Source organism: Botryllus schlosseri, chromosome 9 (assembly GCF_051294905.1).
Source record: "Botryllus schlosseri isolate E-star chromosome 9, Bs_hap1, whole genome shotgun sequence".
In the NCBI taxonomy this organism is placed as follows: Eukaryota; Metazoa; Chordata; class Ascidiacea; order Stolidobranchia; family Styelidae; genus Botryllus; species Botryllus schlosseri.
The window spans coordinates 18,898,197-18,916,558 of NC_137244.1; the positions used below are offsets into that span (position 1 = coordinate 18,898,197).

The 18,362-nt window shown below is 41.3% G+C and overlaps 1 protein-coding gene and 1 long non-coding RNA gene across 4 annotated transcripts in view; one reads left to right on the forward strand and one right to left on the reverse strand.

The window, feature by feature from the left end:
• LOC145446091 (uncharacterized) overlaps window positions 1-18,362 on the forward strand; it is a 171,287-nt gene that overhangs the window by 26,255 nt on the left and 126,670 nt on the right. The window lies entirely within an intron of this gene.
• Window positions 6,665-17,676, reverse strand: LOC145446088 (uncharacterized). Of its 3 annotated transcripts, XM_080324276.1 has the most exons (6): window positions 17,428-17,664; window positions 9,564-9,669; window positions 8,740-9,486; window positions 7,839-8,654; window positions 7,435-7,699; window positions 6,665-7,149 (listed from the first exon to the last, which is right to left on the reverse strand). In XM_080324276.1, the coding sequence occupies exons 4-6, from the start codon at window positions 8,063-8,065 to the stop codon at window positions 7,102-7,104; spliced, it is 540 nt and encodes a 179-aa protein (XP_080180402.1). In that variant the 5' UTR covers window positions 8,066-8,654; window positions 8,740-9,486; window positions 9,564-9,669; window positions 17,428-17,664; the 3' UTR covers window positions 6,665-7,101. The 3 variants fall into 3 exon arrangements, with proteins under 3 accessions (XP_080180402.1, XP_080180403.1, XP_080180401.1); XM_080324277.1 differs by having other exon boundaries at window positions 7,537-7,699; window positions 7,839-9,486; window positions 17,428-17,676; XM_080324275.1 differs by having other exon boundaries at window positions 7,839-9,486.

Consider the following 18,362-nt stretch of genomic DNA (forward strand, 5'->3'; position numbering starts at 1 on the left):
TTCTCACGAACCCAAACATTTAGGGGCTCGAACCAGAACATTTAGGGGCTCGCACCATCCCTAACAAATATTTCATTCGCATCAAGTTGTGCTCCGAACGATTACAACAGTGCAACAATGCACAGTTCTTGCGTCGCAAATTTCGATCAACTTGTTGAATACAAATCAGAAAATGCTACGCCTGCTTCAAACTTCATATATGCTCGACGAAATCGTGCTAATGTGCTTTCTCAGCGATTACACTTTTCAAGTATCGAACGGAGCTGAGACCGCTCTCTCGGAATGTTTCATTACATCACAATCCCACTCCCTGATTTGAGGTCTCCATGGTAACGTCGTCGGCGCAATCTCAAAATTTCTTTGTAATGTTTTGCGATGCATTTCATGTCGGTTTGTTGATGCATTTCTACATTATACGAGTTCACTCAGTATGCGTGATTGGTTGATTGGTCAACGCACATCCTGTTAGTGCGTTTGATGCCGTATCAAAAGTACCTGGCATATTATTTCAATACAACTATCTGAGCTGTGCAACAGAAGGTAACACGAGCTGTCCATCATACCTTCCTATACGCCCCCGACTATATATTAATAATTTCAATAGATTATTGAGCGAGGCGTTATGAAGTCTATTGTGTCATATACCAAATCTACAGTGAAATATGATCTAAATTTATGCTCCTGTACGGCCTGCTGTCAGCTAGCTTCCTTCATCAGATATCTGAAAACGAAAAGCAATGCCAGGAACACCCGCGTATATGTCGCCTTTCCCCTTGCGAATCCTAGCTTCGCATTCAATGGTAAAATGGATAATTTCGCAGAAATTAACAATGTGACGCACACCACAATTCAAAACTTCATTACTCTCTTCCTATATGGACTCAAATTCGTAAATCGTACTTGAAACAGGATACACCGCTGTTACAACAATTAGGCAATCAGTGAGATTAACGACATCGGCATTGCGTGCGGGTCGCATCAAGCAGCTATCAGCGCAATGAACAGGTGTTTATAAAAACTGGATCAACGGTGTTAATAGACGATGGCAATGTAGCAAAGATCAGAACATGCACAATTTGCATATGCTACAAAGTGTATCGGAAGCATGTTGCAGCATCGACTCTTGGTAGCAAGTGAACATATGCGCCACACTCGATTAAAACCAGCGATATTGCGATATCAATAAAGCCAATCAACAGAATGTAATGCTTAACGTCTTGCTTGATCTATCGCAGTAATATAATTGTATATGAATTGTACCAACATATCAACCTTGAATCCAAGCTGCAATAGAATGCGTGAGGTCAATGATTAATAATTAATTTTAATGAGACCGACAAGATAGCGTAGCGTCGGGCTTCCTGAACGGTAGGTCGTGGGTCCGATCAAAAAGACCTGATGAGTAACACTGGTATCCATGTATTCCCTGCTTGGCGCTCATGAATGACTGGGATAGCATTCAGGGGTGGTGCAAGACATAGACAGTCATACAAGGCTATTTTATCTGCACCTTCCTTGTCTAGCGGCATATGCACAATGAACATCAAGCAGTCATGGTATGCATATGCACAGATCGTGTGTATATGTATTGAACATCATGAGTCGGTATATATGCCGCAAAACATCAAGGATAAAAATAAAACTACGTTCTTTCCTATGTGTGGAGTCGTGACCAACTGGCCATGTATTCGTAATATGCAAGGTAGGTCTTTTTTTTAAATAAAATTATGTAGCCTACATTAAATATAAATTAAACTCTAATTACGGTAATGTCACTGCAACGTTCGAAGAACAAGCAAATAATTTGTAGCTGTGAAAAGCTCGCAAGAATATAGTTTTGTTTTCGAAGAAATGAGGAGATGTTGAGGATATATGTGTATTGTATATATAATTGATATGCAAATCCCAAGTATACCAAGGTTCGGTCACCGTGTTCGGATTCCAAATGTATATGAGCAGAGTAAATACGCAAATTCCGATACCGCATCATTTCTATTCAAATCAGCCGTCCGTATCAAATGATTACGTTTTACATGGCCACCTGAATGCAGTGTCCGCGAGTTGTATACATTACTGGACGTTTACAATACCATGCGACATCATACACAACAAGGCGATACTATTGCTGCTGTTGTGTCGCGTGACAGAACCCGCTATAGATTCACGTGAGTACAGTGTACACGCGCAAATACAGAATAATGATCCGGAGCGATATACGTGCAAAATTGGATTGGAACATTGATAATGATGGAAGATTAACCTGTACAGATGCCGCGGCGTCTGTCTTCGCGGTACCCCGAAAACGACACCGAATCGGAGTTGGTATCACAATAACGTATTTACGAAGAACAAAACATATCGATTTCGCGCGCGATGCCTTATGTCCGCGCTCCATCCAGGCCTTAATTTACGCCGGGTGGACATATGTTGACAAATAACACGACTGAGACGCTTCCAATACACGGTGATTATAGTTTCTCTTAAAATAGCGTCACCTATCGTAGGTACAGAGGCCGACGGTGCGTGGAAGGAAGAGAGAGATAAAAGAGAGACTCCTAAGCTTGACTCTTCCTCTGAGTAGCCGCCATTTCGCCACATCTCAAAGCGGTAATTGAGAGGGATACGGTATCACCAAAAATTCCCCAGTTTGGCCTCGCCGACAACGACCGGCCACGATAGATCTGTCGACGACAAGTGTACTAAATAATCCCCCCGAGGCTGGAAACGGCGTGGGAAGTTTACGGAGACACAGTTTAGATCGTCGCAACAGCTAAACTTTAAAAGGGGTCCCGTTACAATCCCGATTGGCACCGCATTGCGATGCGGGTTGCTGTTTGTCACATGTGTGTTATACACTCGAACGTACGACGCGTATTATATTATCGTCTCGCATTTATAATGTAATGACGTAATCATTCTTAGTGGGTGAAGTTCAGTTATTACAGATATAGCCGACTGGGAGATATTGGATGCGAAAAGAGACATCGGGTACTAGTATCGGGGAGAAATTCGACTATATGTCAATCTCCCCAGTCTGCTCGCAACCCGTAACGACATTGTATTCCTGAATTATACGATTCTAAACTACCCGTCCTCCCAATCTGGTACCATCCATTTATCACAGATTCGCGAGCGACAGTTTTTGACACGCTACATGCGGAGTCAATAGAAAAAATGATCAATCGCGTGGAAGCAATATGACAGGGGTCGCGGAGAAATTGGAGCGATAAACCGAACGCAGTCAATGGCCCCGAAAAGGATCGAAACGCGTTGAATGACAGGAAAGACGCAGAAGAATACAATAGCTCGCGATGAAAAGAGTTTTCCTGATGTCGACTACTTCGAACATAAGCCTCACTTGCGGGTTGAATTCGATTGTCCTGAACCCTTGTCGGGCGAGACAATGTGGACCAATACTCGGAGACAATGGACTGCCGTGCTGTGTGCCTGGATTGTTTTCTTTCACGGTGACTTCAGGAAGTATATGCACTCCTGCGAGTTGATAGAGTGATTGTTATCATTAGATATGCCAGGTCTAACAAGCATATGCAAATCTTTCGTACTAAAACCATTGCATTCCAGCACCAAGGCATGAAACTACCGTACTATGATGAGGTTGATGCAATTGATAAACTTAAAATGTGCGTCTGACGCAGCTTTAGTCCTGTTCCCGGCCGAGCAGGTGGTCGTCAAACGATATCGATTCGGATCATAATTTGCGATCACTGTTTTTGGCTCCGTTTATATGCTAAGCATAGCCATATGGTTCAATATCAATTTCGGTGTAAATTTAGACCAATACCATACGCTAAAAATCGTTAATATTCTCGGAGAAAACCTGTCCGTGTTCGATAAATTACGCCGTTTCGTATTCGTTTGTAGCATCTCCGCTGTCAAAGCGAAACAAAGCCACTAGGCTTGGAAAATACAAAACGATGCATCGCATGTATGTGTGAGAAGAGCATATCGAAGTGATTCGGTTCATGATTCAATTAACAAGTTGGCTCTGTATTTCGAGACATACAGAAAGACAAACACAGTCGAGAAATCAATTTCGATTTGAGCACTCATTGCGATCGGAAAATGTCTTTTCGGTCATTCGTAAGGTAAAAACCCGAGGCCGCTCGAACTTTCGTGATCTGGAATAGGAGATTCTCATTTTGTAGTTGATGTGGCTATCCTGAAAACTTTGTCGTCCATGATATAATTTTCATCGTATATTTCTCATCGATAAATGTACCAAATTTCATAGCGAATTCTTGTAATTCCTATTTGCCCAGTGACCTTTGCATTACTGTTTATATTCAAGTCAGACGTTTGATCGAAATTTAACATGGTCGGCAGGCGACCAAATTTCTTTGGTAGATATACAACGACAACAGCAACAACCTGCAGTCGACTTCACTTAATTTGGACACTTTTATTCCGCTCATTTTTTGACGAATGAAGCGGAGAAAAAGCTTCGTCCGAATAAAGTGGAAAATAAATTGTTCGTTTCATGGTTTCGTCTAAAGGCAGACAACACATTAAAATACTGCACTGTTGCGTATCAAATGAACTCCATCTGCGCTATACTGCAGTAATGTGGATTAACCGCATCAAACACACAAGTTATACTTCAGGTTAGTTGTATTGTGTAGGATTTCGATACAAAATCATTCAACAAATATTGTATGCTGTATCGATGTGTAAACATACGTATAGGGTAAAATGATACAGTAAATCTCCTAGTACTAAAGTCATACAGCAACTGCTGAAACGTTATTTTCACTTATGATAAAGTACAACACAAAACAGTAGGAACAGTAGCTAAAAGGTTCCAGCCGTCCAGAAAACTTTTCTGCATCATTCTGTCCTTACAAGATGAGCGCAATTGTAAATGGGTAAAAGCGACTATGAAGCTTGCACGGCCTCCTACGAGTTCATTGACCATTGGATGGATCGTAATTCTGTTACCATAATCACCTAAATTGTGTTGAAGCAAAAGAAATATTGCTCATTGCGTCATATCCTAACGCGAGACTGTATCCGAAATATAAGCGGGGAAATGTCCAAATTAACTTAAGTTTTTTAAGGGCAATTTTTTAATTCCCTTCCCGAGCATTTTCACCGTATAAAGCGGTAGTTCGGCATATCCGGTATCAGAATTGAGCGGATTCGGCTGTATTTATACATGTATATTGTATATATCCAATGTCCACACATATGTATCAATGATAAAATACTATGCCTGTCAAAGAGTAGTAGTCAAGTTCAGGGTGAAAGAGTATAGTAATTCGACGATAGCGAAACCTGCACATGAAACAATTTGAACCGTTCCCGCATGTCAAGTATTGCGACTATGACGCAACTAGCAACGATCTAGTGCCCCGAAAATTACAATTCTCAATTCAGAAAACCTTCATATGCGGTGATTAAACCGCCCACGTAATCGTGAATAATATACTGTTTCAGGATGATATTCAAATTCATGAGTGATTTGATGATGCGAAATGTGTGGGGTCAATTGAAAAAATCTGTGATAATCATATCTTTGAAAGATATTACATAGCAAATATGCATAGAATGGGGGGTACATAAAAGTTCACAACTCTGCCTCACGATACCTCTAAAATAGTTAGCAAGCGATCTCATCAATCACAGGATGGCAAAAACATATTCCATCAACACCCGCCAGTGGAAGAAGTCAATCCAACGCAGAAGCATGGCTAATGAGTATCACCAGCTTAGTATATGCAGTAATTTTGCGGACGCTAGGTTAAATTAGATTTTCTGTGGTACCATTTAACTGCGTGGAATGTAGAAGTAGGTACCAGAGATGAGCGGATTTGGAATTTCCATGTCCTAATCCAATCCAAATCCAAATCTTCAAATCTAAATCCAAATCCTACTCCATAACTTTTTCATATTCAAGTCCATGTCCAATCCTAATCCGATTCCAACTGTAAATTCAGGAAAAATACTAATTTATGCAAGGGAGGGATTGGAAAATTTTCTTTCACAGCCAACGATTGCCTTGATTCAAGGTAATCTAGTAACCATTAATGCATTTAAACTGATCTGAATAAAGTTTGTCGTCATTCGCCACACGACATATCAATCTCCCAGAAAATAGGTAAATCCAATCCAAATCCGTTCAGAAAAAAATCTCTAATCCTAATCCAATCCAAATCCGACAAAATTTCACAAGTCCTGTTTTTTCAAATCCTAATCCTAATCCATGCTCATCTCTGGTAGGTACATACCCCTGACTGTAGACCGAAAGGAGAAACGCGGTTTTTCATGACACGATGTCATCACTGTCTAAGTCAAAATTATTTTGGCACCCTACTAATATCCCTACACCAAGCCAGTGGTCGCAAGAAGCCAATGAATCTGTTACGCTCGATGCTGGCAACGTATCCTTTGAATTCTAAACGTTGCAAAGACTGTATACTCCATTAAGAGTTTTGTGTGAGGCAGACGCTCTTCCCACTGATCAGTACACGGAACTTCGAAAAGTATTCAACTGTCTATAGCTCATGTACATTGTACAGTACATAGTACATCTACTCCCTGCCTGCTACTCAGCATCTCTATATCATAATTGCCCGAAAACACTACCAATGATGGCGGATAGAGCCTAATGAACTGCAACGACGCAATATTTAGCTAAAACACCGACCCAAGTCTTGGACTTATATTCGTATTTTCGGTTAAAATATAATCAAACAACACACTCTATCAAAGTATAAATATAAGAAAACAATAGTACGGTACAGATGTAAAAACGGAATGAAGGCAAGCAAGTACGCATACAGTAAACAACTCCCCGTCTATAGTCTACGCGAAGTAGAATCGAGGTAAGGCCACGATCGGTTTGCCGCATGAAATATCATCACATCAGGAGTGTGCATCGTTTAATAAAAGAAAATCTAGGTATATAAAACACGACATGTAGTCGGTCGGACATAGCTCGCTTTATGTCAGAATGCTTTGTTCGTTTTCCCACTCACTGGCGTCTTCGCATTGATTGGCGCGTATAAAACGGCGAGCATTCCGAGCAATCACTTTCACTGGCCAAGCCACATTTTCATCATCGGTAGGCAATGTTGATGCCGTTTAGCGACGGGATGAATTCGAATGGAAATCTCCTGGCACCGATGTATCCTGAAACGGAATTGGCGTGTTAAAACACACTGCACAGTCGACTACGTATGTATATAGCAACGCAGTATAAGTATGTCACAACTAAATAAATCGCACTGATGCTTTATCAGCATCGGCGCCGTGTATAATATCGAAATTTTACGTTTGCATTGAATAATTGTAGCTGTATTTCGAGATTTGGCGTTAACAAAAGGCGTTATGGGTTGGTGTGTTAGTTACAGAGAGCCGATTATCTTTATGTACAAATTTTAAACGTGTAAAAAACGAGCAATGCTCATTACTCACCGTCGGCGCAAGTTCCTGATTTCTCTTGTTATCGAGTTGCGCGAACGGGGCTCTGCTTTTCGTGCAGTGGGCCGACGACGAAATGGAAGATGATGAAATCACAGTGTCCGAATGTTCGAACTCTACCGGCATTTTACTTTCCAACATATCGTGCAAATCGCGTATGTAGTCGATCGCTCCCAAGACCACGTCCAGTGACGAGACTCGTTGCGGTTTTGATTGCGATAAGGCCGGAATTACCTCCTGTAACTTTCGGTATAGCGTCCTGCCAAAGACAATACAACTTCTAATAGAAATTCCTGTACGTTGATCTATTTCCAAATTTCAGCAGTCAGATCACAAGACAACACCAGGGCACGCATACAAGAAACACAGCATAGACAGACTGCTATCTACAAATTTACCTCAACTCAGCGGTGTCTCCGTTGCCGTCGTCGGGTACGCTTGAAGACTGATTTCTTTGGGACATCCTCGCCCTGTAATCCCCGCAAAATTCATCTCGCAGTGCACGCAAGACTTTTGTCGACTGCGAATTTATCGGGCCGTCACTTTTAAAGCACACGGTCGACAGCCTAGACCCGTTCATATGCCGAGGTGAAAATAACAATGTATCTTTTCCTGCTTTCACCATATCTGTGCACAGAGATTAAGTTTGCAACGCGACAAAGGCTGATCGAGTGTTTGCGAACCAACAGCCGTCTCGCATTTATATCACATCCAGTGCGTCCCTTGCGACCGATTCTTTTTACACGTTCGCCTTTCTCTCTACGCTGCATTTCTCTTGCCGGACGCCGTTTGCACCGTCAAAGCACCCTATGTTCGCGGGGACTTGTTTCAAGCAAGCGGAGAATGCGATTCGCTATAAACGCAATCAAGGACTGCGGCACAATAAGCGAGATGGGTGTATCAAATTAATTCGGTCACAGTTTGTTTAGTTGGCTTCTCGGTGAGGTAGATCTGTGCCGCTCGAGATTCAGTTTATGACCGAGTCTTCCGCCCTCACCTTGCATAACATCCGACAAATAAGTATGTCGTAACTCATAAAACGTTCTTTTAGTGCGTTGATTGGGCAGAGATGCAAACTTGTGGTCGCACTCATCTCCGGTAATTGGAATTTTCTGACAGTGCTTTCGTTTGCTGGACTGACATCACGGCGACTTGACACATCTCCCACAGTTTCGCGAATAACGAAGGCGCCGTGCAATCATTAAACATCGGCTCTTACAGGAAATAAAGGTGTTGGAGTCCCAGCAATGTCGTAAATATAGATAGTACACAAATGCTTGTCTCATCATTTTAACGCACCTGCTAAACTGCTTGACATCGAGCTGTTGTCGGGAGTGTGAGAAATAAACACCAGACGCCACCAAGTCGGGAGAAAACGCGAGGTAAACTGAATCCGGTCGTTGCGTAGAGCTCAATCCCACAAATAGTACAAGGCATGCATGTGCGGAAGATGTATAGAAGAAATATAGTATACTTTCAGACAAAATACAAGTAGATTCTACCGAATAAATATTAGCCTGGGCTTTACGGCGGATCACGATTTGGCGGATCTATTTGGACTAACAACCCGGGCACTTCCTTTCATTGCATGTCGATGTCCATTATGTTATTTCTGTTATTTTTCATTCAGTGTGCATGCCTCGTCTTTACAGGTTCCTCTTTGTATTATTAACTGTACTTAATGGTGGGTATTCGATTGATGGACTGTTCCAAGTCGCTTCAACAACTCCTATCGTACTGTTGCATTGCAATCTTGGGGTGTTTTAAACTGATGAGAATATTATTAAACGAATAAATGAAAGTATCGCACAAGGTTTGTAGCGTAAATTATTACCAGCCGCGATCTCCAATCAAAGCAGCAACCGTATACTTGCACCTATGTCAGAGATCCTATACACGTCTCAAAACAGATTGCTTGCAGGATATGAACGCACATGTTCCGGGGATCCTGCGATTGTTGGCGCTTATGGTATTTATACACAATAACAGTGTGCCTCTTGCATCCCATATGCTACACAAGCGCCAGCGAAATGCACTGCAAGAAAACTGAGTACGGCCCGTAAATATAGAAGAGATACTGGGCTCATAAACGCGGTAAACCCGCATATGTAATCATGGATTACCATCACAAGTTCGTAGCCGATCTTGAAAACGCCGTGACCTTTATCATGTCCACGTGTGGTTTGTTAACACCAGCTTGTTGTAAATCCGTATACAATGCAAGCGCACCTGTGAAATCATGATTTAATTCAGGACTTTCATTACACTGCATAAAAGCAACAATAACAAGTTATTGCTTCCAAAATCCTGCGGCTAGCATAATTGGTCAGTTGTACCTAAATGATTTCGTTTAGAACACGAGAGGCTTATCCGACAGGTGGCCGAGTGGCCTTTTCAAGACGCAGGTATGCGTAAACCCTGTTTAGAATCTTAGCCGCTTAATATCAACGATGGACTTTGCCTCATACATACTGTTGCGAAACGAAATATGTTTATGTGGTATTGACATGACAATGTCATGCCCCTGGCATGTATGCATATTCAAATCATAAGCGAATCAAACTATTCATCCACAAATTGACGATACAAGTCATGGCGGACGTCAACAGTCATTCGCCAAACGATTCGATAGACCACTCGTGCGGACTGTACAAACCGTAATCAAGGTGTAAATTTATTTTGAAGATAATTTGTTCTCCTTTTTTAGTATCAAAAACAAATCTTTAGAAACTTTTATGATGGTTACATCTTTGAGGACACGGACAACACTGGGAACGAAATGCTACATAAGGCACAGTGTACGTACAACTAGCACATCAAGCATCGTAGTAGAGTAGACTACCGGAATCCAGTGTTGGGATGACTCGAGTCATGACTTGACTCGAGTCAGACTCGAGTCACCTTTTTCGCATGACTTGACTTGACTCGAGTCACTTTGCTAAAATGACTTGACTTGACTTGACTCGGCGTATCAGAAATGTGGATTGACTCGTGACTCGGAGCAAAATTCACGAGTCAATTTCAAGTCATCAAGTAATCGGTGTCGATATAAATCACAGTATCTTGCATATGTTCGGATTGTTCGCGAAACGCTTGTGTAACCCGCGAAAGCGACCAATCATTCAATGACCGTGCGTTTCACTGAGCCTCGATTGTTCTCTCACAAAGAAATTGACCGCAAACGAAGTGATAGAAGCTTACAGTATACGTTGTCGTAACTCAAGCAGTAAAGTAATAGAATAGCAAAATGTATATTTCTGTTATCTGTTCTTACCATAACCAAACCTCTTGTTTTATTGAAATTCTAGTCGAATATAGTTTATGTAGTCCTCGACCATTGTCGCAGGCTCCAATAGTATCGTATCTATTTGTAGCTGGGTAGGCTACAATGTATTGCATCATTATCATTCCGATTCTCTATTCTCTATTTTGGCTGGTAACCCTAAACTGAGACTATGCCATTACGTAGTTTACCAGTTCTACGCATATGTGACCGATACAGCACCTTCTTGCGCTTATATTTAACTCTATATTCGTTCATCGGTTCGGAATCAATGACCACTCGAACTGTATTTCAGACAGCTAGCAAATTGCAATGACGTATTCATGCCTCATACATACTTCGAAAGGGCAACTTGACTTGAAATGTGACTTGACTCGTGACTTGACTCGTGACTTGACTTGACTTGACTTGACTCGAGTCACCTCCAAAAATCGAGTGACTTGACTTGACTCGAGTCACCTTTGAAAATCGATTGACTTGACTTGACTCGAGTCAAAATGTGCAATGACTCGAAATGACTCGTGACTCGAAGGTAGTGACTTGATCCCAACACTGCCGGAATCATACATCATATCAACAGTCCAGTTATTTCCTAACACGGGACTCTGATTTTTACTACATTCGCTAACAGGATGTGAAGTTTGTGAACAGATGTCTAAACATATATTTTGAACTTCAATCTGTGATAGCACCTATATTGTACCCCACGAATGTCATCCGCACGCGGTTACAACTTAAGGCATATCTCCCGGGCGGGATGTCAGTCGGAATAGCTATGAAGCTACGAGCGGAAGACTGATCTTTCGGAAACGGAAATTAAATTTCGATCGCCCCACATTAAGGGTGCTAACAATTAGGCGACCAAAAGGGAACGAAGATCAACGCATGTTTGAAATCATTTATTTTAAGCGCGAATTGAAATACTAACTGATTATTCAATTTTCAAATGTTGTCTGCTGAGCAATGATTTAATTCAATGCGCTTTATGTGCTTAAAACAGGTGTTTATCCGATACCAGGTGGATATGATATGATATACGAGATTCGCAATATTCGCACACTCTAATAATGTGATATGTGCCGCGTATAGATTAGATACAATGCGTTGTATACATTGTTCGCGGTAAACGGAATATGTGTCCGCCATATGTGCCGTAGTACAAAAGTAAAATAAGAGTACGGAGATGCTAAAAATCAAGATAATCAAATGTGAAATGCAGTGGACAATGGACATTGGAAACCTTAGCAGGCATATCGGTTTTAATTGACCGCAGTAGATTGTTATGGCAGCATGCACACTACAGTGCAATCAAACATGCATGCGTGAGAAAGCATTCTCGATCTGCTGCAAATGTCTCATGCCTCGGTGTAGATATCATAAACCAATCAAAGCAAACCAATCACCATACGGGGTCTGAAATTGCAACAGTTTGTCACAGCGGCATTCGCGCTATAAACTTCTTATCCTATTTGGTCTCCATGAGAAATCTGCACATATTGATTTAGCGTCTTCTTGTAATCTATGCATGAATGCGATTATGACGAATTTCAAATAAGGCCTTCTTTGATGTGAAGATTAGAATAATTGCAATCGGCTTCCAATTTAAACCTTCCATTGTGGGAAACAAAGACTTGAAAGTGGGTTGGATGCAGTTGATAGAAAAGTTAATACACTGATTATTACTATATTCAGTCGCGTAGCCGTGTTGCAATATTTGGTGGAGTATCTTGACAATGGGTATTCACAATAACCACGGGCTGACCACATTGTCCGTTTGTCGTTAATAAAGAAATAATTACCGAATACGTGTCATTGCGAGATTCTGTTTCGGCTCGTATCTACAAGGTATAGGCTACATGCATTCCTAGACATCCCAAAGTTGTATGCAATGGAACCCATGTGTATTGAGCAAGCCTTGTCTTATCACCATGTCACCAAGTTGCTCGTAGAAATCTTATCATTTCGTAATAGTTATCATAACTAAATACTATAGTGACTTCATTCAGACTCACGTTGCTCTCCTATGCCCAATAGCCCATTGACGAAACTTCGTAATAATAGGACAAGCTATAACAGAGCTGATAAATAATGTGACAGTAGTGACAAGTACATCCTTTTAGTGTATTCTTTTCGCCGCCCATACTTTTTACGTGATTGGAAATATAGCCTTCAAGATTTTCTTATACAACCTCGTGGGTTGTGCTATAAGTCGGAAGTTCAGGAATAATAAAATGGAATATCGGCCTTGTGTAAATGACCATAGTATTAGTCGAAACACCATGAATACCCGAAACAACAACAATCTTTCACGTAAGATGGACTGTTCCATCGCAAATCACTACACAAGTTGCAAACTGTTGAAGATCCTTTAAATGTATATTTCAAAGTATTTCAACAGCGGAGCATTACACAACCTCCGAAATCAGTGACATACGTCTATTTACATTACAACCGCGATAGAAGTTAGTAATTCAATACGTTCGCGAATGACTACCTTACTATTCTTACGAACCAAACATAAACATTGACATATCCGAACATAAAAATGCGAGTCAGTTTGCATTTGCGCTCCGACCCGTATAACAGGATTACATCCGGACCCGATAATCCGTGACCGCAACAATAAACATCCAAGGGTAATTTCAGCCGAAACTAATCGACAATTGTCTTGATTGATGGTTTCTTGCCCGTGAGGCCCGACCTACTAAGAATTATTGAAAAGCTTACATACAAATCAAATCTTTAATGTGATTAGGCACGGATGATCAGGAATGCTATGATATAGTAATTGGAATATCTTCAGCGGAGACAAATTCAATATGTGTACATATATTAATAATAATAATAATAATAATAAGAGGATTTGCTGATCAAGTAATCATGTACTGTGGTCATTTATTTATGATAAATGATAGTATGTGTTTTATGAATGGGTATATCAGCGACTTGATAAAACGGTGTCGGTAGCAAAGTACATTACAGAAAGACAGCCAAATGCTTATTGATTGTACTTGGTCTTGTTTGTGGTATTCAAGGTGTTTGTCGACTGGAATGGCCATTTACACCCGGCCGATGTTCTTTATTTTGATTACGTAGCTGTCGTAGCACGGCCCACGCGGTCGGACTCAACCCGCAACATATAGGTGTTGCAGCTATGGATAATACCACTACGCCATCTCGCATCGATTGTACTTGATGTGGGTATACTTTAAAATGATTGATATGACACTGCGAAGACTACTAAATGATACTTGCAAATACTTGCATAACCCTGTTTCTAAAAGTTTGGTATGGATTGCATTCTCAGCGGTAACTCGATGGGCTAATAGACTAGTCACATCGTTTAACGAGAGCAATTAACACAGTGACACACTTGCAAAGCAATGGCAGTGACCGTTTGTATCTCTGAAAGGGCGCGATTCATATTTGAATTCTGGAAAGAGCCCAGTTTTGAAGTCGGTGGCAATTGGTACCCTATCACATGCAATAAATATTTTGTTCCGAGCGGTGGAGTTATTGTCAACCATGTGGATCGGTTATCAATGGTCATCATCAACCGGCTATCAAACTTCGAGTCGCATATTGACTTTAAGTAGGGTTGCCATACGTCCGGAATTTCCCGGACATGTCCGGAATTTCACTGAAAAAGCTGCGTCCGGGAGGAAATTCTAAAATATGCCTAAATGTCCGTAATTTTGAAGGCTCGAAGTGGGCTCAAAATTTTTCGTGAATGAACATAAACAATATTCTCAAGCATATTTACGCTATTCGAACTTTACTTCGCGCAGGGCACGAGCTAATACAAGGTATTTTGATATTAGTATGGGCATTGGGCACCAGGCACCGCCCTCGCAAAAATGCAATCAAAAATAAATATTAATAACTATCATTTACTGAAATAATTCTAATTGTAATCGCAATTACAAGCTAACGGTATATTCCTAGGTTAAGGCCGATTGGATGCTTCAGTCACAGCCGTTGGTTCCAAATCTTGGGGTCGTTTGCCTTTATCTGGGGATCGCGAAGGCTTCCAAAATAGGCCGTGAGTATAAGTTTGGGCAAGCTGAATTTTTTTAGTAGTCAGCTTTGAGCAGAGCCGCGGAACATTTCCAAGTTCGAAATGAGGTCGCAACCATAAAAGGTTGGAAATCACCGGATGTGCAGCCTGCTGGTCATTTTATAGTAGCCTACTATTTGGAAGAATAAGTATTATTGACAGAATTCATTCATAAAATTTAACAACCAGATGCATATTGTAGGTAAGGGCCCGAGAAGTTACATCGATTACCCTATGGTGGGCCAAAGATCAGTGCGTTTTTTGGACGGAAGGGGGCTGAAAAATGTTGTTTCGGACCTGGTTAAAACGCACAACCAGATAGCCGCACCGACCTGTCAAACACAATGCCGACAGGCCAGACACGGCTCTCCGGACGATTTCATCCGGCCCGTGAAGAAATCCATTGCAGACCCTAGCAAGTAGCAATCACCAGAGCTCACGTTACAGATGGCCAAATTCGTGACCTATGTTCCACTGCATTCCTGTATACAGTCGGTAGGCAATGCTTTACTAGTGTGACGACATATTGACAATCACTGTGTTATAGCTCATTTTTAAATCCGCTAGTGCGCGCTAAAGAGTGTCCGGAATTCACCTCACAAAAATATGGTAACATTGGTAACCCTACTTTATAGTAGTGGCAAGACCCCCATCTCGATAGAAATTTGTAGCATTGATGGTGATAAGTGATAACCTATAAACTTCGATATTGAACTATACATAGCAAAGGCCAGAAGCTATATCGCGTATGAAAATATCCAGATTATTGCATAGATTTTTATGTGTTCTATACAACCTTTATGCACCTCAAGTAGAAGCTAACCATTGATCTCTACTGAAGTGCAAGTAAAGTGGGCTGCAAAACATTTCATAAATCTCATAAGTTTTATAGGCAGAACCATCTACTTTTCACACTTTTGATTTAGTAAAATAGGAAGTAGGCCTAGTTTTAGGATATGCTTGCGTCACTTTTATGATTGACATTGTCAAAACTTGGCGAAAGAGTCCCTGTTTCACGATAACTGACTATATCTTTGAAAATTGCCCCTATTTGTTTGTGTCACTAGTCATTTTGCGTAGATGGCGAAGATCCGCCCCAGCAATTTAGTAACTGGGCAAGTCCGATTAACAGCTGAAAGTATCCGATAAAATATTCCAACCTAGCCTACATTTTACAACGACTTACTTGAATAGTTTTCAGATCTACATTTTTGACTTCAACTTCAAGTAGTTTTGACAGGTCTTTTAATGTGATCCAGCAAAAACTACAACATTGGATTCTCCGTATCATTGCCGAGGCCCCAAGAGTGCCTGGATGCGCAACTGATATATCGCTACTCGAAAAGATTTGGTGTTCTAAACATATAAGACTTGATGAAGCTAGAAATTGCCCAAGTTTATGTATCAGTTGCTTTGTGGGCACAGTCCCAGAAATTTCAACGACTACTTCACCTCAGAATCAAAAGCACACAATTACAATACACGCGCGTCCTCAAACAATAACTGCCATATGATCGGGGCAGAATAAAAGAAAACGCATCGCTGTATCAAGTATGGCGGACCTGTTACCGACTATCCGACCGTCATCGCGCATGTCCGCATTCCAATCGAAATACAAGCAATTTCTACTAAATCGATTGATCAATACTAGTCAGCCCACGCGATTACCGGACCACTCACAATCTGACTTATCGACCTCGCCTACCGACACATTCAGTATTCATTTTTGTCGCTTCCTTTTATGTTATCATTTCGTAAATATAGTGTGCATTAGGGTTATACGTCCTCTTTTTGACGTTTTTGAGAGTGTCCTTGGAGGACGCCCAAATGTCCTCGTTTTTGAAAATTTTGGTTAAATCAGGGCTAAAATTCAACTGAGATATATGAAATCAGTTGTGAAGTAACGTTGTGGCGGGTATTTCGGGAGCTGGCCCGGAAAGTCGACCTTTTCTTTCGTCACCCTACGGCCCCTACGCTTTCTACCTTACTGGTCAGGGTGGGTGTCTGATTAAAAGACTATGCTCCGAGTCGTTTGGGCACCGTCCATTGCATCGCAATTTTGTAGTGCATTGATTTGATGAAAATTTTGATAAAATGATGCTGAAATTGATACTTCGGCTCGTAATTGAGTATAAATTCACGGTGTCACTTCTATTTGAGTAACATCGATGACTACTTTAACACTATTCGAAAATTTGTTCACGAAAGTTATGATACCATTCTATCAATCTCTGCGGATTGAGATCACACGTCTCCGACACTTAACCCTTTGCTGGCACTCATTTCTCAACTTGGTCCGCGGGCCCGATTGATCGCCTGCGGGTTGGACCAATCAAATGGTGCCAAAATCCACACCTTTTCTTTTTACTGGAATATTTTATTATAAATCCTATGCACAGACACATCACATATATCGCGGGGCGGATGCGTCCCGCAAGGGTTGATTATAAAGTACTAGGAACAAAACGAGGGCACAAGTTTTGTCGCATGAAGTGTTCGATGAGCAACATAACTCTTACCCGACTCCCAAAATGAATACAATATCCGTTCCAAGCAGTGTCGTGCGGTGAGGTTCATGGCTGGTGAGGCACGGACCCCCCCCCACACACACACACACAAACAAACACACGCACGTAAAGTAGCTTACCTGATAAAGAGATCCAAAATGTGAATAACAACAGCAGCGGGCATAGAGAGCAGTTTCTTTGCACACTGATAGCCGTTGCAATTCCACATTATACAATACATGTAGGCCTATGCAAGTAGCTATCACATACCACAATTTAACGGAAAATAAATAACAGCTACATAAGTAAGGGAATGTATTTGCTCCGCATTACGTATTGGCCATCGCTAATATATAATTCCTACAAGACAGTCAAGACTGTTGTATTCCGAAATCGATAGCGTGTTTCACTGCGCTTCGATTGTCCAATCGTTAGCGAATAGTGCATGAGGCAGATTCGTTTGTGCCTCACCTGGTCATTGTTTCTCTGCGATGGCATTGTCGGTAATAAAACCGAATGTCACCCTCCTTGGCGATTTTGGGGGGTTCTGGTCCCCTGACACTTGATATTTGGATTTTCGGAATCAGTGTGACGATAACATTTGATTGATACCAGTTATGAATTCCGAGCTATTTATGATGAATTGCATTGTCGCAGGTGAGGCACGACCTGCCTGTGCCGCTACTCTCCTTTCGACTGTATTTTCGAATAATAATTATGCAAATTGATGATGTTGTGTGAAAAAATGTTCAAATTCAATTATTTATGAACATCGATGTAAAATATCAATAATCTCCGACTCATGGAGGGTTTTCACAAATTTCACTTATTCGCCCTGACGACAGGTGAGGCAGTGCCTCATTGAACCGCACGTCACTGGTTCCAAGTTCGCTACAGCATTTTCAACGATCTTAGAAAAAAATACCTGTGGTACACCACAGACCCACTATGAACTACGTAAGTCCAGTGCTCATCATAATCTCATCTACTAAACTTTCGCTAATCAACTAACCTAGGTCATATTCGTGATCATTGATTAACAACCATAAATCAGCCGTATTATCAGGCGCTTTAA